Consider the following 25,463-nt stretch of genomic DNA (forward strand, 5'->3'; position numbering starts at 1 on the left):
AACATGGACGATAAATAGTTTGGACAAGAAGAGAATAGAAGCTCTCGAAATGTGGTGCTACAGAAGAATGCTGAAGATTAGATGGGTAGCACACACAACTAATGAGGTGTTGAATAGGATTGGGGAGAAGAGAAGTTTGTGGCACAATTTGACTAGAAGAAGGGATCGGTTGGTAGGACATGCTCTGAGGCATCAAGGGATCACCAATTTAGTATTGGAGGGCAGCGTGGAGGGTAAAAATCGTAGAGGGAGACCAAGAGATAAATACACTAAACAGATTCAGAAGAATGTAGGCCGCAGTTGGTACTGGGAGATGAAGCTTGCACAGGATAGAGTAGCATGGAGAGCTACATCAAACCAGTCTCGGGACTGAAGACAAGAACAACATGTATTTAGAGCATGGTGACTGAATCTAATTAGTACCTCGCATGCGATTTGTTATATTTGTTGTCCAAGTGAAACCTCTGAATGACTAATAAATTTTGTTGTGAGAAAGAGAGATTTATAATGTTGAAGTTCAGCAGGACAGTGCAGTTGGCTGTCACCAATAACTGGCACTCACCTGGAATCCCATTACATAGTACTGCACCAGAAAACACACATCAAATAGTATGGCCTACGTAGAAACTTTCCTTTCAGCCAATGATCATTTCTTCTGCAAAGGAGAAGAAACATAGCTTAAGTGGTACGTATGCTACGACGACCAGACTAACGCCAGCCCAGGTTTCAGGAAAAGTGCGTACTTCACCCACTCAGGAACTCACCTTGCGACCTGTCCGCCAGATTATTCCTACGATGGCTTCAGTATAGTCTATGGGTAAAATAATGGGCTGATTCTCAACCGCCAACGAAGGTGGCCTTTGAAAGTAACTATGATCAAATCCGTCTGGCTGTTAACTAGATTCCCATGATTTCTCAAAATCGGTTAAGGCGAATAGCTCTCATCCTGGACCTATCACAGCCTGTGCTTAGTCTCCACTGATCTTGTCTTCGACCGAACTTCAAACCCTAAGCTTCCTTCTCTACCTATACCGATAAAATCAGGTCCCGCAGAACACAAAGAACTGGCCGCCAAGACCACGACAATTTCCTAGTCCAGATGTTCAGTTCCCTTGTATTGTTAAATTTATGAATGACTTGAGTGCGGTCTTTTGCTTTTGGTTTGACACTGCGTTGACTTCAGACAGGAGCCTGAACCGCTTTCGGACCAGCAGCTAAGGCGCTTGCGTCACCAGAATCCCCATTTAAGTCTCTTAGAGCAAATTGCTTGTCGTACAATGAGTCCTCACAAAGCTCAACGATGCCCCCTCCATTGTGGCACACTGCCGTATCGTTGAACATATTTGCTGCAGTTCTTGAAGGTTATAGAGCTTCACTGACTGAAACAGATTCCTTAGAGACATCCATATGAAGCTTTGTGCAGAGAAATAATACCCATGCTGTCTTAGTGATGCTGAGCTGAATGTAGTAGACAGCATCCTGCTCGGGCAGTGTTTTAACAGGAAGTTTGTGGATCTTGGCCCCGTCTACAGGACCAAGTTAAGACTTTCGTATTAGGTCTTTCTCAGTTCAGTGCCATGTCACCTTTAGCAGTTGAAGAACGCTGACAAACATTTTTAAGACATTCAAATGATTTTAATCATCTACATCTACACTCCGCTTCGTCTTACAGTGAGTGGCGAGGGTACCTCTGGTAACATATTTCCCTGCATTCCTGTTAAATTTGCGAATGTGGGGGGTGTGGGTAGGACGACGTAGGTAAGTCCACGTGTCAGATGAAATGTGCCTGATTTTTCCCGTCGTAGTTCCGCTCCGTCTATGTAGGATGAAGTAATACTCTAGCTGATCAAAGGTATGTGGACACTTATTAGTGGACACATTAATATGGAATGTCTCCATCGTTTGCCTTTGACGGCTTGAATGCTGCTGGGGTCACTTGCAAATGAGGTATCTTAATATCTGGAGGAATGGCAGTCCATTCTTCGTTAAGAGCCGAAACCAGGAAAAGTAGTGATTCCGAAAGCTAGGGTTTAGGCAGAAGCCGACATTCTAACTCAACTCAGATGTTCCGTTGGGTTCAGGTCGGGACTCTAATCAGGCCAGTAAATGTCAGGAATGTTATTGTCCATAAACAATTGGCTCAAAGGGGCTGCTTTACGACTGGAAGCAATGTCACGTTGCTACAATCAACCAGTTTCCGAACTGTTCCTTAGCGTTGGTTTAGGCGGAGTGAGGGGACCATACCGTAATCCCACCACCTCTGTATTTCACTGTTGGTACTACACCTGATAGGTGATAACGTCCGTAGGCATTAGCCATACACACAACCCTCAAACAGATGGCAATGGAGCATAGCGTAATTCATCACGCCAGATAACTAGCTTCCACTCACTGCCCACTGGTGTCGGTATTTACACCGCCTCGCCTAGCAGTGACGCCAGAAATGCGTGGCTTATGAGCAACTGATCGACCATTGTATATTAATTTGACTTCCTACGCACAGTCATTGCGCTAGCTGTACTGTAGATAGCAATTTGGAACTCAATGATTCCTTCCCCGCTGATTTCCTGATATTTCTTAGAACCAGCTTCTGCGGTGCTCGACGGTCTTTGTCAGTCACTACACGTCTACATGGTCTCGTATCAGCTGCAGCTGTTCCTTCTCGTTTCTACTGCACAGTCAAATCAGCAGCAGTCAACTCTGGCAGTATTAAAAGGGTTGAAATGTCCCTGATGGATTTGTTATTCAGGTGACGTCCAATAAGTCGACATTGGAAGTCACTGAGGTTTCCTGACCCACCCACTCCACTGTTGCTGCTTCTGTACTGACAATACAATGCTCCCTGCCTGGTTTTACACTAGGGGATTCGCCTCTCGTGACGTGTAGTGGTCAGTCTCGCATTACTTATGATCAGATAGTGTTGACTGTTCTCGATATGTAGGCTCTCAGAATTGTAACAGTATATCTGTAATTATCACTTGTAGCGTCTGATCTAGAATTCGATGAGTCTCCGTACTGCTCGCGTATTTGCTAAATGAACCCATGACGAAACGCATCGGTCTTCCTTGGATTTCTCCTGCCTCTTCTATTAATCCTACCTCGCAATGGTCTCAAACCGACAAGCAGTACTTAAGAATCGGTCGAAAGAGGCTGCTGTTGTTGTGGTCTTCAGTCCGAAGACTGGTTTGATGCCGCTCTCCATGCTACTGTATCCTGTGCAAGCCTCTTCATCTCCGAATAACTTAGATAACTTACACCCTTTTGAATCTTACTGAATTCATTTCTTAGTCTCCATCTAAAATGCCCCCACCCACATTTCGCTCCAATATTAAATTGGTGGATAGAGTAAAACCCTGTCTCACCCCACCTCGACCATCGCTTTCATGCCCTTCTTATAACTGCCCTCTAATCTCTGTACTAGTCGTAAATAGCCTTTCCCTCCCTGTATTTAACCCTGTTACAGTCAGAATTTAAAATGGAGTATTCCGGTCAACTGTTAAAAACTTTCTGTAAGTCTACAAATACAATAAACGTGGGTTTGCCTTTCCTTAACCTATTTTCTAAAGAAAGTTGCAGGGTCAGTATTGCCATGCGTGCTTCTACATTTCCCTGGAATCCAAACTCTTTGCCAAGTTAGACTTCTATCAGTTTTCCATTCTTCTGTAAATAATTCGTGTTAGTATTTTGCAACAATGACTTAGTTAGGTGATATTTACACATATCGGCATCTGCTTTCTTTAGAATTGGAATTACTAAATGCTTATTGAAGTCGGAGGGTAAGAAATTTCATTTGTGAATGACCTACACTACCTTCGAATTCTTCCAGTGAATTTTCGTTCCCTACGATTTTCTTTGTGGTCATTAAGCTTTAGGTCGCCCCGTACGGTTACCCCCAGATATTTTAAGATTATTGCTGTGTCCAATTATTTACTGCCATTGTGCAGTCGAACAGTAGTGGGTATGTCTGCTTATTTTACCCTGTACTTTATTCATTGACGTTCGGCGTAGTTCCCTGCAGGTCTACCCGCGTTTTGAGTCTCATGGCTCGTCAAGTTTCCAATTGACATCTTCCACAAACAGCCTAAAAGAGTTTCATACGTTATCTGCTTGATTATTTTTTAGGTACAATGATTCGTAAATGTCATATAACACTCCTTGGGTACTCTCGAAAGTATTTTACATTTAAGGATTTCTTTACTTACGAATGTGTTCAGTTTTGTATGGTATTAAGTCATAAATCTAGTCTCAAAAGTGGGCCGATATTCTGTAAGAGCAGATTTTATTCACGGAATGACAGTGTGGAACTGCGTTTGAATGCCTTCCGGAAGTAAAGGAATGTGACATCAACCTTGGCGCCGTTTGTCAACGACACTGGATTTCATGGACGAAAATGTTTTATCATTGTTGATTGATAGTAGCTTTCCTTTTTCCATGCTAGAATTAATACTGTAACATTTCCTTCAAAAAATTATGCTCTTTATGGGGAAATTAATTAAAAATCTTATCTTTGCGCCTGTTCTTTCTGAATGTTGCACTTTCCAGAACACACGTCAGCGGTACCTTTACAAATCCTTTATAGTGGTACTAATAGTGTGTGCTGCCAGCCTATAAGTGGATGGAGGTTGTTCCCTACACTGTACAAATGTGTGGCCCTCGATATTGAGGAAATAGAGATGATGTACTCGGAAAAATCTTGCCTCGAGTCAGTTTTTAAAATCAACCGTACAAGATACACGTAAGCTATTTCGCCTGATTTATCGGGGAGAGGGGCGAGAGGCTTTTTAATATTAGCAATGTTTATACAACTGAGTCGAGGCATTTACAGACTCACCAAGAACAAAATTTTACTCAAGACACAGGAATTATTACAGCAACAAAAATCTGTCGTCAGCTGCACAAGAAAACCTTTACTTTGTTCACTTTACCGGTTTCCACAGTTTAAACTATCATCTTCAGAAGTGAAATAGGCTCAAATCATTGTTAAACCAACGCCAAAATAGGAATCAAACTGCAGTGTCCTACAAACGATTGGCAAAAAAAATTCTTATATAAAGCAAGAGTGTTAAAAACAGAACAGATCGAACAGCAGAAGTAAAACAGGTTTGTTCAAACAGAAATAAAGTAATTAAGCTTAAGAGCCACAACATACTTCGCTACATATTCAATAAACCAGACATCGTTCAATGCCCTTCATGTCATTGGTGTGGTGGTTGACTTTCATCGCACATATCATATTTTGCGATGTTTTATTGGTTTTGTAGCAAACGTATGTTTCGACTCGCAAGCTTAACTATTTTACATCTGTTGTGATAAAACTGTTTTACTTCTGCTGTTCAATCTATGTACGTTTGTTTTTAACGTTCTTGCTTTATATATTCTTTTGCCAATACTTTGTAGGAGATTACAGTCTGATTATTATTTTGACGTTGGCTTACCAATGAGCCTATTTAACTTTCGAAGATAAGGTTAATCTGTTGTAACCAGTAAAATGAACCAAATACAGTTCTTGCGCAGCTGGCGACTGATCCTTTATTTTTGTTGAAAAATTCTGCACCCGCTGAACTAAAACTGACTAAAATCGTGAACTTGTAATAGCTTGGAGAATTGTTTTTCGTCTTCAGTCCGAAGACATCAAACCACATCTACTTAAACATGTGCAACAATATGTCTATGCGTACCTGCTGCGCCCTGCGTTCACTTTTGCCTTCGCCCTGTAATCCAGCCTTGTCTTTGCACTAGAATTTTTATCACTTCACTTCCCTCCCCTCCATTACCAGTCTAGCTGTCCCTTGATGTCTAAGGACATCCTGTCAACCTATCCCTTCTCTTTTAGCCAAGTTGGTCCATACATTTCTTTGCTCCATAATTCAGTTCAGTAAATCATTTATCCGAGCTAAATATTTTCTGTAGCCTAATACATTTCAAAAGCTTCTGTTACTATTGGTCACGTACACAATTTTTTTTGTAGGTAGATTAGCTTGTACACGTAGAAGGTAATAAAGATTTTCGGAGTAAATGATAAGAAAATTGTTTTTTATATTACCAAAATGGTCGTAGACGGCAACAGTTACTTATTCGTGTGAAATATCACGAAATGAAGATTGCAAAGAAATAGAAAATCGCACAGACACGAAATAAATTGACGAAAGATAAGAACAAAAATAATTAATGGGAAGACAATGAGAATTGTGCAAAGGTGTTGGCCAAAAGTACAGAGATGGAAAAAGACCGTGGACATCTCAAAAATAGGTAAAAAGGAACAGATGATGCATTGCAGAAGAGTATTAAAGGATGGCGATTGGGAGAATTCGAGAAGTAGTAAGAAATATGCAAAGCGATTAGCACTGTAAAACCTCGGAAAAAATTAGATTGATACTTAAGATATAAAATAGAAAGTTACAATATTTGCCATCGTGCTGGGCCACGTAATTACAGAACAAGCTAAACTTAAGACTCGGAGCAGTCAGCCATTTCTTAGTCCATAAAACTGAAAGTCAGTACCTCATATTTCAGTAGAGTGGGAGGGTGAAGAGCCATTTTCTACCCCAATCACCACTTTTCTCGTACTTATATGCATTATGATTCTTATACCTTGCCCCCAATGGACTGCTAATTAGTGAAAACTCTGGTTATATAACCCCAAATTTGTTTGGGGAGGGGGGGGGGGTGCCGTAGTTCTGCAGATGCTGAACACCGACCATAATACAGTTGTACGTTAGGGAACAATGGTTAGAGAAAAGACTACAAAGAATGTAGAGGTTTGTAGTATGAATTATTTTGAAAATCCGAACACCCTTGTGCTGCAGAACGTGTCAGTACTCGCTTTACCCAACAAGGCGGATTGAGTTATAGGCCTGTAACATAACAGCGTTGTTGGCTGTGATGGTAGTATATGGCGAGTAAACTTTACGTGGTGAGGCCGTGTGTCGTGAAAGAGCGTTTCGGCCACCTGTTAAGTTAGCCTTCAACAGGATAACGATGTACGAATCTTAGTTTGTGATCATTCGATGGTTCTCCATCTTTCATCAGATTTCAGGAACGTTTAACCTGCGAGAAGAGTTTGCACGGATTCGTGTTTTTTGGAACTGGTTGTATACGAAGTGTAGATTGGTGAAGAGGCTGCTTGACTGTAAATTTGAGGGATAGGAATCGGAATCGAAAGCGGACGGCCGCCTAGTAAAGCTTCCTGGCACCACAAGGACGCTGTCGCCCAGGAGGCGCGCATTGATCTGTTTTGGAGCCAGACGAGGCGACAGCTCGGCGCCAAGGGGTGTGCCCATCTCTCCTCCAGGCCAATCGCGGCGAAGCAGTAGAGCAAACTCACTCGTAACACATGTCAACAAACGCTACCATCATCTGCAAGCAATACTGGTTCTGCTGCTAACAAGTGGTGTGTTAAATCACTTATAGAAATAAGTTCTATACACATCGCTAACTTTGTCTGAAAAGTTTGCATCTGTTCGCCTCTATTTCAGATAAACTAATCACAATGATGCAAGACATCAATACAATAGGCCGGAAGTAAATTACTATAGGACTAAAATAATACATTACGAAGACATCGAAAAAGAGATTGTGCTCTTGTGGCCTCGAGTCTGAAAACTGGTGACGCAGGTCTCCATGCTACTCTATCATGTGCAAGGCTCTTATTCTAAGATTTTTACCCCCCCCCCCCCACACACACACACACACACACACACACACACACACACACACACACACACACACACACACACACACACACAGGTGATCACTTGACGTTTCACAACCCTGCCAACCGATCCCTTCTTCCAGTCAGCTGGTGCCACAAATTCTCCCAATTCTATTCAGTACCTCGGTACTTACCTGATATGCGTATCTGGTTTTCAGCATCCTTCTGCAGCACTACATTTCAAAAGCGTCTATTCTTCTTGGCCGAGCTGCGTCTCGTCCACGTATGTCTTCTGTACGAAAGTACACTATAGACATGTATCCCCAGAAAAGACTTCCTAACATTTAAATTTATATTCAGTGTTAACAGATTTCTCTTTCTGAAAAGCTCTTTGTGCTATTGCCAATTTACATTTCATATCTACATCTACATAATTACTCTACATTTCACAATTAAATGCCTGGCAGATGGTTTATCGAACCAATGTAATTCTCTACCGTTGCACTGTCGAAAGCACGCAGGAAAAATGAAAACTTAAATCTTCCCGTGCGAGCTCTGATTTCTCTTATTTTATTGTGATGATTAATTTTCCCTGTGTAGATGGGCGCTAACGAAATATTTTCACGCATTAAGGAGAAAGTTGGTAACTGATATTTCATGAGAACGTCTTGCAACGAACAACGCCTTGTGTTAATGACTGCCACCCCCATTCGGGTGTCATATCCACAGCGCGCTCTCCCAAATTTCGCGATAACGCGTGAAACACATCCCCTTAGAAAAATTATACATGACTGTGCTTAAGCTGACACACAGTACTTTCAGGGCAACGCAATCTGACTTTCAATAATCACTACAAAAAAATGGCCCTGAGTAACAATAACCTATACCTTTCATGAATCACTTACCTCACAAAAATCTTAGTTACTCAAACTACTGCAATACAGCGAGCGCCACTACTGCCAGCTAAATAAAAGATTCAAACTACTGAAGCCACTAGCTACTGACAGGCATAGTTACCAAATGAAAGATTTGATAGAGAACAATGTATTTACCTTAAGTGTTCAAAAGTCAATATATATATATATATATATATATATATATATATATATATATATATAGTTCATGACATAGTCTTACAAATTTACTGTCTCTGATAGACACACGTCCAGATCATCCGCTCTCAAAACTCTATTTCTCTTTCCACATCCACCACTGCTGGCGGCTCACCTCCAACTGCGCAACGCTACGCGCTGTTAACAGCCAACTGCCCAACACTACAATAGCATATACTCCAACAATTCAAACCAACCACAGCCTTCACACAGCATAGTCAGTGATTTTCATACAGAGCGCTACGTAGCGTTACCAACAAAAACCTAAACAGCCTACTTACACACAAAACGAGCTGCCCTTTGAACTTTTTCGATGTTCCCCATCAATCCTGTCTGAGGCGGATCCCACATCGCCCAGCAATAATCCAGAAGATGGCGGACAAGCATAGTGTTAGCGTCTCTTTAATAGGGCTGTTATATTTAAGTATTCTGCCAATAAATGTCTTTGGTTTGCTTTCTCCACAAAACGATATATGTGGTCGTTCCAATTTAAGTTATTCGTAATTGTAATCCCTAAGTATTTACTTCAGTTTAAAGCCTTTAGAGTTTTCTGATTTGTCGTGTAATTGAAATTTAGCAGATTCTTTTTAGTGCTCACGTGGATGACTTTTACACTTTGAGTCAATTCCCCGTTGTTGCAGCATACAGATATCTCGTCTTCATCATTTTGTAATTCGTTTTGATCATCTGATGACATTTCTACTCCAGCCACCCTCCGCTATTTTGCTGCCCAGAAAGTAACTCATTTACTACTGCTCACTTCCTTAGCATTACCTGAATTAATTAGACAACATTCCATTCCCTTGTTTAACGTCTCATTGATCTTAATCTTATCAAGACAATATCCTTTCCGTTAAAATGATATTAGAGTTCTACGCTGTCTGTGACAGAATTAGAACTTCATCGGCAAACCGTTTTCGTTTCTCCTCCCTAAACTTGAATTTCCTTTACTACTTCCTTCTCTTTACTGCACTGCTTATTCAACTTTTTGGTTGAGTAACATGAGAGAAAGGGTTCAACCCTGACTCACTCCCTTCACAACTCCTTCCTTTTCGCATCCTTCGCATCTTATTACCATATTCTGGTTTCTGTACAAGCTACAGAAGACATTGTGCTACCTATATCCTATCCCTGCTATCTTAAAGATTTCAAAGAGTATATTTCAGTTAACATTGTCAAGTGGTTTTTTCCTTAATCTGCAAATGCTATAAATGTAGGTGTGCCTTTCTGTGACCTATCTTGCAAAATAAGCCATAGGATCACTATTGCCTCCCGTGTTCCTAATTTATCATAAACACACTGATCTTTAAATCTCTAACATAGTGCAGCGCTTCAGCAAAGGCGAATTGTTCAGAAATTAAGAAATTCAGCCTTCAGTTGCAACTGAATTCCTGCATTTAAATTCTTCTGTAAATAATTCGTGTCAGTAATTTGGAAGTACAACTTATTAAACTGATAGTTCGGAAATATGTTCATCCGTCACCAACTGCCTTACTTGAAATAAGAATTACTACGTCGTCTTAGTCTTTCACCTGTCTCGTATCTCTAGTATACCAGGTGGAATAGTTTTGTCGTGACGTCCTCGAGTCTAAATATACATTGCAGTCCGGCATAATAGTGATACCTCCTTTATATTTGAAAAATAGGTATAGATATTTCTTTTTTGGATTAGCACATCCACTTAGATATGTAACGAAAGTAGAAAATAAAGAGGTCGCAGAAAGAGAAGCTTCTTATAGTATTTGCAACTCTGCAGTTACCACGACTTACTGATTATGGTGTCCTTGATCTTCTCATGATTTTTCGCCAAAGACTCGGACTGTTCAGATATCTTTACAGAAATACTGCAGCCTGACTTTGACGATCATTCATTCTCTAATAGGTTGTCATATCTGACTTGCCTAAGACTACCCAAAAATGTATTGGCAGGAACTATTTCTCGATCTAGAACCGTTGACGTTTTAAATGAATAAAATGAAATGTATAAGGTAAAATAAAAACGCACATTCAGTAGTTACGTAGAAGTATTTGAAATACTTCATGTAATTATCCAGCAACTACGGACTTCATGGCACCAAAACGAAGAATTTAGTTGCAACATTGTTAAAGTTGTGAGGTATTGTCTTCCTCCACAGACAATCTGGCCTGCAGTTGCCTATTCTATTATCTAGCATAATCCCATGCACTACTCGCGCAAACAAAGTTGACACTCTGTGGCAACTGAAAATGGGAAATGACTTTACGGTCGCTCCCATCAGCCACCGCGCCGAGTGTCAACTTTGTTTGCGCGCGTAATGGACGTAAGACCTGCGCAGATGACAATGGGACTCGTTACTTAAGACTGAAGTTACGTAACGTAATTTACATTTCGCTCGCAGTGTTAAATTCAGACGTATCTTCTCGAGAGTTCCGCAGCTCGTTAATAGCGTAGCTTCCTCTAGTCTGTACCCAGTGCTCTCGGGTTCGATTCTCTGCCAAGTTTGCAGCTTTCTCCGATCGGGAACAGTGTTCCACGCGCAACTCGCTGAAGTGGTTTGAAATATAGCCTCCCAATTACCTCTGGCGGGGTCTCCCGGCCGGTGCCATACGATCATTCATTTCTCTCGTCGGTCTGCCATGCAAAACCGCCAGCTGCTCACCTATATTTAGATTGCCATGGATGCTTGTGGTTCCTAGTGGACTGAAAACGAGAATTAGCGTCAAGAGTTTGTGAAGGAAAAGTGAGAAGCCAGTTAGTGAACGCATCTAAGGTCTTTCCTAAAAAGAACTTTAAGCGTGCAGACTCCAGTGAGAGATTTTACGACAGTCGTGCATCATAAGAAAATACTGTAAGATGAGGTTTATAGGTTCATTATTTTAGATATTTCTTTCGAAATCAGTGAAAATATATCGATAAGGTTAAAGGTACAGGGGCTGGAAACACCAAAATCATATCACTATGTGCATAATGCGGTGTAGGAAACTCTAGACATTCAAAACAACTTCCAGTCGTCTCGAAATGGATAAATACGGCTTCTGTATGGTTTCAGAGAGTCTTAAACCATTCTCCCTGCAACACAATGGTAGGTCATGTAATGATGGAAGTAGATAGCGATCTCTCACAATTTTCTCCTAAGTGGACCAAAATAATACTGAAGTCAGCCTTGTACGATAAGAGCTTGAGCAGGCGCCTGTCTTGGCACACTGCATCACCATTGGGGAACAAATATTGTACCATGGGATGGACCTGATCACCCAAAACAGTCGCGTAATCCTTGGCAGTAATGAGAACACGCAGTGGCAGTGGTGGGTGTCCATGGATCGCAACGATATGGTTTGCCAAATCATAGAACCCTTGCCACGTTTCGTTCTTAGTTCGTAAACTCGGCCAGAGCTTGGCAACAGTGCGCAACAAGACCGACCAAATGACTCTTCCGTTGCTTCAGTCAAGACTTTTATGGCTTCCGCACATTTTTCCTGTAACAGGCATTTGTGTCACTGATGAGTGGCCGTGGGATTCCAGCTCGCCTTCCAATTCTCAGCTTATGACGTTCACTTAGTCTTTCGGTGCAGTCAGTGGCGTTCGTCCTCATATTTTTCGTCGCAGTCCTCTTCAGTGACCACCCGACACGATTACTCGACGCACACTTACATCCACTTTGTGACTTTGCCCGAAGACGTTTTTCCGCTGTCCCTATTTGGGATATAAATTTTCGATACTTTGCCGCTTGAAACACGAAACACTTCGGCTCCCTTGGTTACGAAACCGGCCACCATTCGAGCACCAACAGTTTGCCCACGTTCGAATCCATATAGATTCAACACAATGCTCCCACAACTACACAGAACACTGTTTTGATCATGACTGATACTTGCAACGTATTGACGACATTGCACAGGTGCCGTTCTCGGTCAAATAAAACAGCACAACCTACAGGCTTGGCTAGTATCTGTATTTGTGTTCAATCATGCATTCTCGTGGTGTTACCATTTTTTTTATTCAACCCTTGTATTATAACCAGACAAAATATTTGATTTCGAATCTTAAAATAATTTTCTGAAGATAAGTTTTGATTCACTAGTGTCATCTTAAAGTATACAAAGTCCTTAAATATGATGTATGTAGATTAAGTTGATTAACGCTATAGTTGACTGATTTTCCTATTATCGTCGTTACATACTACTTGGAATTGTAAAAGTAGAGTGATGCTATCATAATAGGATCATTACACTAAGTATCCACTAAAATCATTATGAATGATACATAAGCGGGATTGACGAAGCATACAGATAAGGTTGTAGATGAATGTATATACCTTGTAATTACCATTTTTCTAATATTCATAGCACAGAAATCTAAAACAGCGTTTAAATTTTTAAATAGGTGATATTTATCGCAAAGCAATTGGGAGGTATTTCTCGAGACCCATAAAAGATCAAATCAGACTAGAGTAATTTTGCTAAAATGCTCACGGAAGTAAAGCGCTGTAGCAACCTGCGAATAACCGGTCAATAGCTGCAAGGTCTCGACATAGTCGCTCAATCGACCTGGCGAGCGGCAGAAACCTAAACGTAGCGTTCCACTATGAACTTAAGCCCTGTGTAATTATTTGTGAGGTTTAGATTGCCGTTAAGTACAGTCACATACAAAGTCTAAATGCACGAAAATTACATAACTTCCGGCGCCAGTATTGTTTTTTACTGGTTGTAGTTAAAAGAAAACTGTTTGCACAGTAATCTAGATCAAATGTAAAAAAAAAAGTTGGTTAGAGAGTCTAAGTATAACGAAAAGATCTAGATGAGATAGTATCTTCATCTACACTCAGCAAGTCATTAAATTACGTGGCATATGTTTACGGATACAGCTTGGGAAGAATGAATGCTTGTTGACTACTGTGCGATCTGTTGTAAGCCTGATTCCCCATCTCGCGAACATCGCTTATCTCTAAACGTTAAGTACATGGAGCTAAAAAATATTTTCTATCCTAAAAAACGGCTCTTGCAACTTTCCTAGTAGGTGGTCCTGAGATGTACGATGCCTATCTTAAAGCGTCTGCCGATCGCCAGTCAAGGAGTCAAACCAGCCTGCGACTATTCTCTCTGTCCTCATACACGTTCACTGTACTCTGCTAATCTGACTTCATATGGGTCCCTCAGACTTTTGCAGTATTGGTGTGGGAGTACAAATGGTTTGAATACCATCACTTTCGAGGAAAAACTGCAGTTTCGCAACATACTACCAACGAATCGTAGCCTGCCATTTGTTGGTAGGCCTATACGGTCGTTCCACTTCACAATTCAATGTAGATATCTGTTCGTCCCAGTATAATACTTTTATTCCAACAAATGAAGCCATTTCGAAGGAGACCGATAACGTCCGCAGGCACAAGATAAAAATTCGAAAATTATTTAATTGACCTCGAAAGCAACAAATTATGCTGCTCAAAGGAATCTTTCATTTAACAAATACAAAATATGATAGAAAAATTCAATTTTTGACACGGAGCTGTTTAACACGGTTACTTCATGGCCGAATTTCTAAGTTTACATTAAGTCTCTTGAAAAACTTGGAAAATTGAAGTAACACATTGCGTAAATTTCTTCTGGCGCAGAACCTTGAGGAGGCTTGAGCAGTTTGCGTATCGTGTATAGTAACTGTAAACCCGTCGCTGGAACTCCTGCATATTGCTAGACTAGTCTAGTCTGATTTTCTGACACTCCTCGGACATTTTTTTTTTTACCTGGAGGAGAAAACTTGTCCAAACGCTTAATTAACGGAGACAGTTGCTCGCCTAATAACCTGTGAATGTTTAACCAGGACCGTCTGTTCTCCAAACAGTTTCTGCGCTCAAGACCTATAACCACATCTTTTAGTACGAAAGAAAAGTGAACATCACAGTGAATTTACTAAATTCACATGTAGTACATCGCTCATGTAACATCACTGACTGAGGAACAGATGCCAACGATTCTATTTTTTCTCCGCCTTAACGTTTTGTCAAACGACGTGCAAAGCCTGCAGTCGTCCTCGTAATTTTACAGCACAGCGAGGCAGTTTATGGCAAGCATTAATCCAGACTATTCCCAGTTTAAGTTCCGTGTAATGTTATATTGCCGCTGTCTACGTTAAAGACTGCGCTCTTATTTTAAGAATTTCCCATTATTCACACAGATGCTATCATGGCGATAAAAGAAGATACAGCCTTTAATATTACGGTTGTACGGGTAGTAGCTAGAAATGCAGCCGTTGCCACATATTGAATATACTCTGAGTACGGATCTCTGCTGAATTTTGAACACAATACCAATTAAAACGAGCGTGTAAATCCGCGTTAATATTCGTGTCTGTGTAATGCTTCGTCGTTTCGCCACGTAATACATTTTGCAAATTATTAAACTGATCCGCTTATACAGTAGCAACCTCTTACCCTTCTTCCAGTTCCATATTTGACTTCCATGTACTGCTGTACCCCAAGGATAAAACGGTAAGCTCTGTTTTCATATTTCGTCTTTCCACATACATTACTCCCGAAATACTTGATTCATTCTAAAGCGAAGGTAGCGATCTATCAATCATGAAAGTATTTAAGAGATTCCCAGTAGTTCAGGGATTGAGGCAACAATACTATAGTTATTTCTATTTTATGTCTATGACCCTGGCAAAAGCTTAGGCGCCGAATGAAAGTTCAGTTCGATGGCTTTTAGACCACGTGTGCTTTTTCATAAAAAATATAAAGACCAAGCACTGTTCCAATCCAACGACATCCTAAAATGTGAAGTCGTTTATGAGTACTTTGTTTTTTAAATAATATAATTTGAATTGTGTAACAGTTTAGTTACGAACAAAAACAGACGAGGTTAGCGATCCATTCAGAGGAACGACCACGGCATTCGATTTTTTGAAACCTGCTGAACGAAGAATTCTGTATGGCAGAATAGAACTGCAATCTGCTCATCTTGAATGTGTGCAGCGCCTTCCTTATGCATTGCGCCATATCACTGTCAGATATCGGCTTCATACACAACTTATTTGAACCTTCGCGGAAATGTCAGTATTGAAGAAAGTCCTAGAATTGTTTTTAATACCTCGAGATTCTCACGTGTGGAAACGCAGCTGACTGAATCGTATGATTTGTGTGTTAAAATCAATAGCTAAAGCTGATTTAGTCAGATCGAAGCAACTGGAGAAGAGCTTTCAATATGCGCCGCTGCTTCCACCATATGCGTATCAATTAAAACAGTAAATTATTCCACAAAGCATTGTCTAGGTTGACTGTGATAGGTTGTGAACTGCGTTTTTTTCTGGATAGTGGGGAGCGATGGCTTGCAATAAGCCGATCGGCGGCAGTGAAAAATGTTGACAACGGGGAAGTTCCTTCTGTTATAAGAACGTCAAACAGTCGCGTCAGAGCAAAGCAATGCGGCCTTGAAGTTATGTTAGTCAGCTCGGTTGGTTTCACTTGTGTTGCAGGTCACTGGAGCTTTCGCCTTTCAGTCGTTCCGACGGAGAAGTGGTGTGTGGAGCGTGAAGGACTTGACTGCGAGCAATAATGGGTGACTACGTGGTAAGTTTTTGTGCTAAAATAGGGTACTACATCAAATAGCATAATACATAGCACATTTATCGGTGTAGCATGGGAAGCTATTTACTTGTGTTTTCGGATTTCGTATATAAGTTCGCACAAATTCCTTTTAAAGCTTTATTAGAATTTTGGCGATAGAGAACCAAACTTTGCCCAATACGTTAAACAGCATTAAGTCTGCAAATAAGATTGCGAATGTAGGATTTCTTTTACTGTGTCAAAAATATTACGAATTGTGTTGGTACTGCCCGCGTGAAACCTACAGTAAAATTGTTATGGGAGCCAGGTAATTACTAAATATCCATTTATCCTTTATGCGAACCGCGTCGCAATAAGTAAAATGTTTTGTACATGCCGTAACAGGGCGCAGTGAGCTGCGGTTGGAGTAAAAGATATAAAAATTGTAGGTGGTGGTGGTGGTGGTAATTCCGTTGTTCAGCTGTTGCAAAAATCGTTGATCGTGGGAAGCAAGGTTATTTAAAAGGGGTGGGAAGTTTGGTGATACATGGTTACCAATGAGAATCGATGAATCTGATGAAATTATTGATCTGCTTGTTACAGTTACTAAGCTTGATTTTTGTATTTAAAAATTTTATCGTATCATTTTCCAAAATAATTTCTTGTGATGTTTAGTATTCAAATGTATCGCTTCAATTTGCAGAGCGAAGTCGTAAAATGATTTATAGAATAAGGTTCATTGCCGTCTCAGAGCTAGTACTTGCGTTAACAATTAATTGCCAATTTTGGCGGAAGAAAGATTTCTTTGCGGACTGCTCTTTTTGACGCGGCAAATATGAAGTGTAATTAAATTCTTACGTGTTACGTTAGGAATTGTAATCATAAATTGCAATAGACCTGTTTATCAACATCTGTTTCTTCGGTGTGTTAGCCGGAACCAACGGTGACACCAGCGGCAGACTTCAACGCAGCAGAAGATGGAGCAACACTGAGGGCTGCTATGAAGGGTCTGGGCACAGACGAGCAGGCGATCATAGACATTCTCACACAGCGCTCGAATGACCAGCGACAGCAGATTGCAAAGTTCTTCACAGAGGAATATGGCAGGGTGAGGCAATAGTAATCAGTTTAGTAATGCCATTACTTTCACTAAACTACTCTCACTACGTGACAGACGGCAGGAATACAATAATAGAATGGACATAATGGTATTCAAATTAAAACATTATATATATATATATATATATATATATATATATATATATATATATATATATATATATATAGTTGGTTGTCAACGTGCTGTACAGAGTTTATAAAGTGGATGTTGTCACTAACATTTTTTGCTTTAAACTACTGTTGATATGAAATGAAAATGATTTGATAGTACACTAATCATTTCCATTGGCACAGTTTGGATGGCAACTAGTGTCTTGGTCAGTTGATATTTTGGCCATCTAGACTGTCTTGATTTCAGGTGTTATAGTGAATTCAATGTCTTGTTGTGTGTTGTGGTTACCGCTTCACATGAATGAGGCCATTGAACACACATTTGCCACAATCAGTCCTAACACCTGGTTTGTTGAAGATGTGTTTACAGTGGTCTTTCTTTTCCCTAAAAGTAGTGCTACTTGCTGCTTTCCTCTGTAGCAGCAATGCAGTCCTGCAGAGGGCCCCGTGACTGCAGCCAATGTCCGATGTCTTAAAATAAATGACGGCATTGTTAGTAAAGTAGTTCAAAACTGGTTTAGAGGATCTAAACAAGTAAATTGCATAGTAACCAATATAGTAACTTCCCCTTCCCCAACTCTCTCAAAATTGCACTCATAGAAAGGAATATCATCTATGTGGAAGACTCTTCATTCCCATCTCTTTTTCAGTCTTTTGTGTGCCATCAACGTAACTTGTTGGAGTGGTGATATTGCAGTAAATTTTGTTACTTTTTGCATAGAACCATGTGGAAGGTCGAATTTGAAATGTCCCAGGTATGGAAATGAAGCAAACATCATCACAGAACAGGAAGAATTGGTGGAACTACTAGGGTTTTTAACAGGAGATAAACAAAATTAAAAACATTAGGTTAGGAATACAGACAGTCAACTGCTCCAGCCAGGAGGTTAGAAAAAATGCATGCAGTTTTCTTGCTGCAAGTATGGCTTCTCTTAGGAGTATTGATATGTTGTTTCACTTTGCACTCAATCTGTTAAGAAACAAACAACTTTATGGATCTTAAATTCCTGAGGTATCTAAAAAGCACATTAGATGTTCTATTTGACCAGTCCATTTCCTCTTATGCAGATTTTTAATCTCTTCATTCACCTCTCATGAGAAGCCTGGCTGCAAGACGTTGATTCACCCACACTCTGAGTGATAAGTTAGAGCTCCACTGCGAGGGAGACTACACCACCAACTTAGCAGTGTGTGTGACCATATGCTCCATAGCTTGATTTACTTACGCAAAGCTACTGAATTACCACCACTTAAGACTAAGTTACTCTCCTACCATGAGCAAGTGTTTTGGGAAAGTAACCCATGAACAATACTGCAGTAATGACAAAACTTTTTTGATGACGGCAAAGATTTTGGAAGCTCTTAAATTTTTGTACTGTGCTCCACAACCATCACTAAAGTAATGAATATGCTTAATTTCTTTAAAAATGCACTTAAGGGATTTGATAGAGTATGTTAAAAACACATGCGCTGCAACTGTTATGTCAGAGGCAATCACTGATTATGTAGTAGCTGATGTTCTTTAAGTCTTCATTATCTTTGCAGTAAATGACAAATGGATGTATTCTAGCTTGACTATTTTCCCAATGGAATCCCTGCACTGTCTTGGACAGTAAAGGAGTAATTCTCTGTGAAATCCGTTACTATAATCAATTATCCTGGTTTGAGACCTCTTTTAGTGAACTGCAAATGCTTGCTCTGATGCTTTGCAATGTAGTGGTGTGTAGAAAGGGCCAACAGTTTTGTAACTAATAGTTCAGGGAATTCAACTGTCATTTCTCTGGTTTCAAGTGTATCTCTATCAGGTGGGAATTTAAGGAGATGGGACCTGGATAAACTGAAAGAACCAGAGGTTGTACTGAGTTTCAGGGAGAGCATAAGGGAACAATTGACAGGAATGGGGGAAAGAAATACAGTAGAAGAAGAATGGGTAGCTTTGAGGTATAAAATAGTGAAGGCAGATTAGATTAGATTAGAGGATCAAATACGTAAAAAGACGAGGACTAGTAGAAACCCTTGGGTAACAGAAGAAATATTGAATTTAATTGATGGAAGGAGAAAATATAAAAATGCAGTAAATGAAGCAGGCAAAAAGGAATACGAACGTCTCAAAAATGAGATCGACAGGATGTACAAAATGGCTAAGCAGGAATGGCTAGAGGACAAATGTAAGGATGTAGAGGCTTATCTCACTAGGGGTAAAATAGATACTGCTTACTGGAAAATTAGAGACCTTTGGAGAAAAGCAAACCACTTGCATGAATATAAAGAGCTTAGATAGATACCCAGTTCTAACCAAAGAAGGGAAAGCAGAAAGGTGGAAGGAGTATATAGAGGGTCTATACAAGGGTGACGTACTTGAGGACAATATTATGGAAATGGAAGAGGATGTAGATGTAGATGAAATGGGAGATAAGATACTGCATAAAGAGTTTGACAGAGCACTGAAAGACCCGAGTCGAAACAAGCCCCTGGAGTAGACAACATTCCATTAGAACTACTGACAGCCTTAGGAGAGCCAGTCCTGACAAAACTCTACCATCTGGTGAGCAAAATGTAAGAGACAGGCAAAATACCCTCAGATTTCAAGAAGAATATAATAATTCCAATCCCAAAGAAAGCAGGTGTTGACAGATGTAAAAATTACCGAACTATCAGTTTAATAAGTCACAGCTGCAAAATACTGACACGAATTCTTTACAGACGAATGCAAAAACTGATATAAGCTGACCTCGGGGAAGATCAGTTTCGATTCCGTAGAAATGTTGGAACACGTGAGGCAATACTGACCCTATGACTTATCTTAGAAGAAAGATTAAGGAAAGGCAAACCTACGTTTCTAGCATTTGTAGACTTAGAGAAAGCTTTTGACAATGTTGACTGGAATACTCTTTCAAATTCTAAAGGTGGCAGGGCTAAAATACAGGGAGTGAAAGGCTGTTTACAATTTGTACAGAAAGCAGATGGCAGTTATAAGGGTCGAGGGACATGGAAGGGAAGCAGCGGTTGGGAAAGGAGTGAGACAGGGTTGTAGCCTATCCTTGATGTTATTCAATCTGTATATTGAGCAATAAAGGAAACAAAAGAAGAGTTCGGAGTAGGTATTAAAATCCATGTAGAAGAAATAAAAACTTTGAGGTTCGCCGATGACATTGTAATGCTGGCAAGAGACAGCAAAGGACTTGGAAGAGCAGTTGAATGGAATGGACAGTGTCTTGAAAGGAGGATGTAAGATGAACATCAACAAAAGCAAAACGAGGATAATGGAATGTAGTCGAAGTCGGGTGATGCTGAGGGAATTAGATTGGGAAATGAGACACTTAAAGTAGTAAGAGTTTCGCTATTTGGGGAGCAAAATAACTGATGATGGTTGAAGTAGAGGATATAAAATGTAGACTGGCAATGGCAAGGAAAGTGTTTCTGAAGAAGAGAAATTTGTTAACATCGAGTATTGATTTAAATGTCAGGAAGTAGTTTCTGAAAGTATTTGTATGGAGTGTAGCCATGTATGGAAGTGAAATGTGGATGATAAATAGTTTGGACGAGAAGAGAAGTTTTTGAAACGTGATGCTACAGAAGAATGCTGAAGATTAGATGGGTAGATCACATAACTAATGAGGAGGTACTGAATAGAATTGGGGAGAAGAGGAGCTTGTGGCGCAACTTGACTAGAAGAAGGGATAGGTTGGTAGGACATGTTCTGAGACATCGAGGGATCACCAATATAGTATTGGAGGGCAGTGTGGAGGGTAAAAATCGTAGAGGGAGACCAAGAGATGAATACACTAAGCAGATTCAGAAGGATGTATGCTGCAGTAGGTACTGGGAGATGGAGAAGCTTGCACACGGTAGAGTAGCATGGAGAGCTGCATCAAACGAGTCTCGGGACTCATGACCACAACAACTCTATCAGTTTGAGTACATTGTTTGAACTGAATTGTATCCTCAGGATCAATATCTGCAAAGTGCTTTCCAAAGATTCATTTAGAGCTTCTGTTCTTGGACGTACTTCACAGTGATGAAGCATGCAATCTTTTGTTTCCAAATTCGACTATTTTGCTCAGTAAAATTTTGTAATGTTCTTTTATTGGGCTATGTGCCAACATTAGTTTCACATTTTGATATATTGTGCAGACACAAACTGAATGTGAACCAGCTGTGCCTAGTCACACACCACTTTGGCCTTAATTCACAAAATTTGGAAAATCCTATTTCTGGTCCATTTTTATTGTGTTAGGCAACAAAAATTTCTTTAAAGTTGCTCACTAGTAAGTACTCACTAATAAGTATTTGTTTGTTAACCTTTTCTCCATCTATCCGAACAGTATTATGGTCCTTATTTTTCCTGGACAAATCAGACTAAACTCGTCATAAAACTGTTCTATGACTCTCGCCTTCACACCTCAGCTTTTCGCCACATTTACCTTTGAGCTGTGCCAATATTCCCTGTTCAGCTTTTAACTTTCTAGCCTTCCTTAACCATTCTTTCTGAAACAAAAATTGTTCCATGGTCTTTTTGATAGACCAGCTTTGGGGAGCTAAGGTCAAAATTTGAATTTTCTCATTATTGTTTGATATATGTAATTTTTCTTTCAGTTCTTGGATCGGCTCAATGTAATCTGAACAAATCAAGCATTGCTTGCTTGTAGATGGTTGCTCCAATTCACTGGGATAAAGTCCTCCAACTTCTGCAATTTTCTTAATTGCACCTTCAACTTGATGTATTTTGCACTTTGCGTATCCTTTTGCATCCCTTGCACCATTTTGTTGAAATTTTAATGGTACTCCAAAAGATGTTAAGCTTGTATACAAATTGTGACCAACATTAGTCTCATCTTCATCTGACTGATATGTAACGTCCATTTGTGAATATTTCAGTGTATCAAATCCTTTTCTACATGAAGGACACATTTTTTGGCCTGGTTTAATATCAGACATGGTTATCCTTTTTAGTAGGTCAGCTATTTCTATGTTAATTGAGCGCAAGCTTTTTCGTGTAATGTGGTTTTTTTTTTGCCAAATGGATTGCAGCATGATCTTCGGAAAAATTCAAATCATCTTGGGAGTAAAGCTTTATGATGGAAGCATAGTTGAGTATTTTCAGTAGAGTGTAAACCACTCCATCTAGTTAGCAATTCTTGTTCTTCTAAGGAAAGTTGCTTTTCAACTTTCATTCCTTTTAAGGCAGTGTGTTGTTAAATGGCATGGGGAATCAGTATTTCCAGAAACTGCATACATTAACTTGATCTTGTTCTTCCATTTTAGCAACAACTTGATATGCTTCAGACACTAAAATCAAATTGTAGAGTCCTAAATAAAGAAAAGAAATAAAATGAGCATTAAACTTCCCAAAAGTTATGTAGCAGTCTCTAGTACAGTTAAATGGTTAAATTTAGCAATGGACCTGTCACAAACAGGTTTAAAATCACCAAATAAACAGCAAAATTAATACTTAAACAATGAAGACATAATCAACAAAATTCCAAATTTTAGGCGACATTTTTACACCTTATCCAAAGATACACCAAAATGAAAATAAGTTTTTCTTTTAGAATGAATGTGCTCTGTTGAATGGTGTTAATGAATGTAATGTGGTAGGTGTCCATTTTGAGTTACATGACTTCGAACACAGGCATTTTTTGATAGTCATGTCTTTTAGCAAATTTACTGGATGGTAGCACAGTAATTAAACACACAAACCAGGCCAAAATTTGTGATCTACTAAACATCCAGACAGTAGTTCAGCAAAAGATGAGGTCCAGAGTGCACTTTCTCCACTACTAATGCCTCGTTAAACTGTGGGGCAAATTTCTCAAGACATGATTTGTTGCCCACTTTAAACTGAGATTATGCCAAATACATTGCTTTCTGGACTGTACTAGCAACATTTGTGTGTAGGGCATACAAACTTGTACCACTCTACCTAGAAGCAAGAGTGTAGCTCTTTTACGTTAGGAACAGTGGAATGGCAAACTTGACAATTTGTTCACGGCTTTAAATGGCTCTAGCACCTCAACCAAGTTACAGGTGAGCCTGAAACTTTGCATAAGTTCATGTAGGGCCCTCAGGTTCATCCTGTATAAATTTCATCAAAATGGAAGATGTTAGAGCTGGGAGCCCTAAGACACTTCACGTGGAATGATCCAAATACTTATTTACAGAAGTAGCACAAATCTGCAGTTTTCTTCCAGAGCAAATTTAAAAAGTCTTTGCTATTATAGTCAAAATTAATTTCAATCAAAAGCTCTGGCTTAATAAGTTCTAAGCCGCAGCTGTTTCTTTGACCTGTCCACTTACTGTTCATTAGAGAAACTTTGCAATTTATTTATTTATTTATTTATTTATTGTTCATTAGAGAAACTTTGCAATTTATTTATTTATTTATTTATTTTTTGTGTGAGCATTTGATCCTGGAATGCTTAATACAAAGCCTATGATTTTACTAAGGTTTGGGACATCAATTTTTTTGAATTTTAAATCTTTTAAAAAAAATTTACCCAACTTTCTGTTCCTGTTTTCACCATACTGACAGCACTTTTTACAGTAGAAAACTCCTCACACAGAGCATCTTCATTTGCGAAATAGAGAAAATTCTTTAACTGTGGCTTTTAACACTCTGAAAGAAAGTTAGTTTCCAACTTTAGTGGTAAAAGACAGTGAACTGGATTTGTATTTGGACATCAAAATTTTTTGTTATGTAATTATTTAAGCAATGATAGAAGTTAATAAAATCACCTGACACATTTTTCTATGATGGACTTAAACTGTTCAATAATTGTTCAGTGGTAGTACCAAAAAAACTGTTTAATCCTTTGCTGAATCTTACGACACACGTCTTTCATCACTTCATAGCACTCCATGATGCAGAAATTTGAAGTTTCAAGGATTTTTCCAGACTGAACAAGTAAAGCACCTGTTTGAAATTAAATTTAGATATGACTTCATAACACATTCCTTTTCTGGATCTTCTTCACAAAAAAATTTAATATTTTTGGACAGTAATCCACACTCTTGAAATAACTCTTAATTGGAAACCAATTCTGGATTAGTCTGTCCACAGCAGATGTTAACAAAAGCCAATGGGTAGAAACATGAAAAATTGAATGTTGGCAACTCTTTCCTCTTTGCAGATACAGAGAAATGGCCATATATTTTCATAACAAGCATATCAATATCTACATCTAAAGCATCACAAACATGTTTTGTGGCATTATGTAGAAAGTGATTTGAGCAATTTGCTTTCACCAAATGCTTGTTGTTCTCTCGAAGCAGTTTAAATACAGAACTGTGCTTCCCTTAATTAACATTTGCGTTATCAATACAGTATGCAGTCATGTTCTTTACATCTAAATCATGTAAACTCAATGAAGAATTGATCAGACTGTGAACAGCATTAGCTGTCTCATTAGCCTGTTCAATGAAGTCCAGAAGTCTATTTTTTAATCTGTTTTCAGTATCAAAATATCGTAAAACAATAGGAAACATCTCGCTGTTTTTGTTTCGAAGCATCAGTTGCAGTATAAAAAAGTTAAGTGGTTTTGCTGAATTTTTTAAGACACCATTGAAGCTTTGAATACTTCTTGGTGCCAAAACGTTTTTCACAATTGCTTCTGCCTTAGTTCGATCACAGGGTGACATTGGCCAAATTAGTCATGGAAAAATGTCCTTAGATAATTTATTTGCACAGTCCATACTTCTGTAGCTGATATTATGCTTTACTGTATGAAAAATTGTTGCTAGCTCACATGCGACGTTTTTCATGTCCTTGGTGGTGTTGCCAAAATATTTAAATTTGAATTCACCGTTGTCTCTTTCATTCCAATTGTGTAGTTCTATAGAAGAATGTTAGCTGCAGCCAGCTTTACCACCATGAGCGATGTTGACGTCACGCTTACATAGCACACAGGAAGCTTAATTTACATTCTTGGCCATGGGCTTTAACCATGAATA

General features: G+C 39.4%; 1 protein-coding gene across 2 annotated transcripts in view; it reads left to right on the forward strand.

Annotated features, from left to right (window-relative positions):
• The window catches only part of LOC126417079 (annexin B10), a 103,481-nt gene that overhangs the window by 43,191 nt on the left and 34,827 nt on the right, over window positions 1-25,463 (forward strand). For both annotated transcript variants that reach the window (XM_050084984.1, XM_050084976.1), the window contains exons 2-3: window positions 16,214-16,307; window positions 17,215-17,391. In XM_050084984.1, coding sequence (XP_049940941.1) covers window positions 16,293-16,307; window positions 17,215-17,391 — 192 coding nt within the window. In that variant the 5' untranslated portion in view covers window positions 16,214-16,292. The remainder of the gene's footprint in view (window positions 1-16,213; window positions 16,308-17,214; window positions 17,392-25,463) is intronic.

This window comes from Schistocerca serialis, chromosome 1 (genome assembly GCF_023864345.2).
Source record: "Schistocerca serialis cubense isolate TAMUIC-IGC-003099 chromosome 1, iqSchSeri2.2, whole genome shotgun sequence".
NCBI classification, from domain to species: Eukaryota; Metazoa; Arthropoda; class Insecta; order Orthoptera; family Acrididae; genus Schistocerca; species Schistocerca serialis.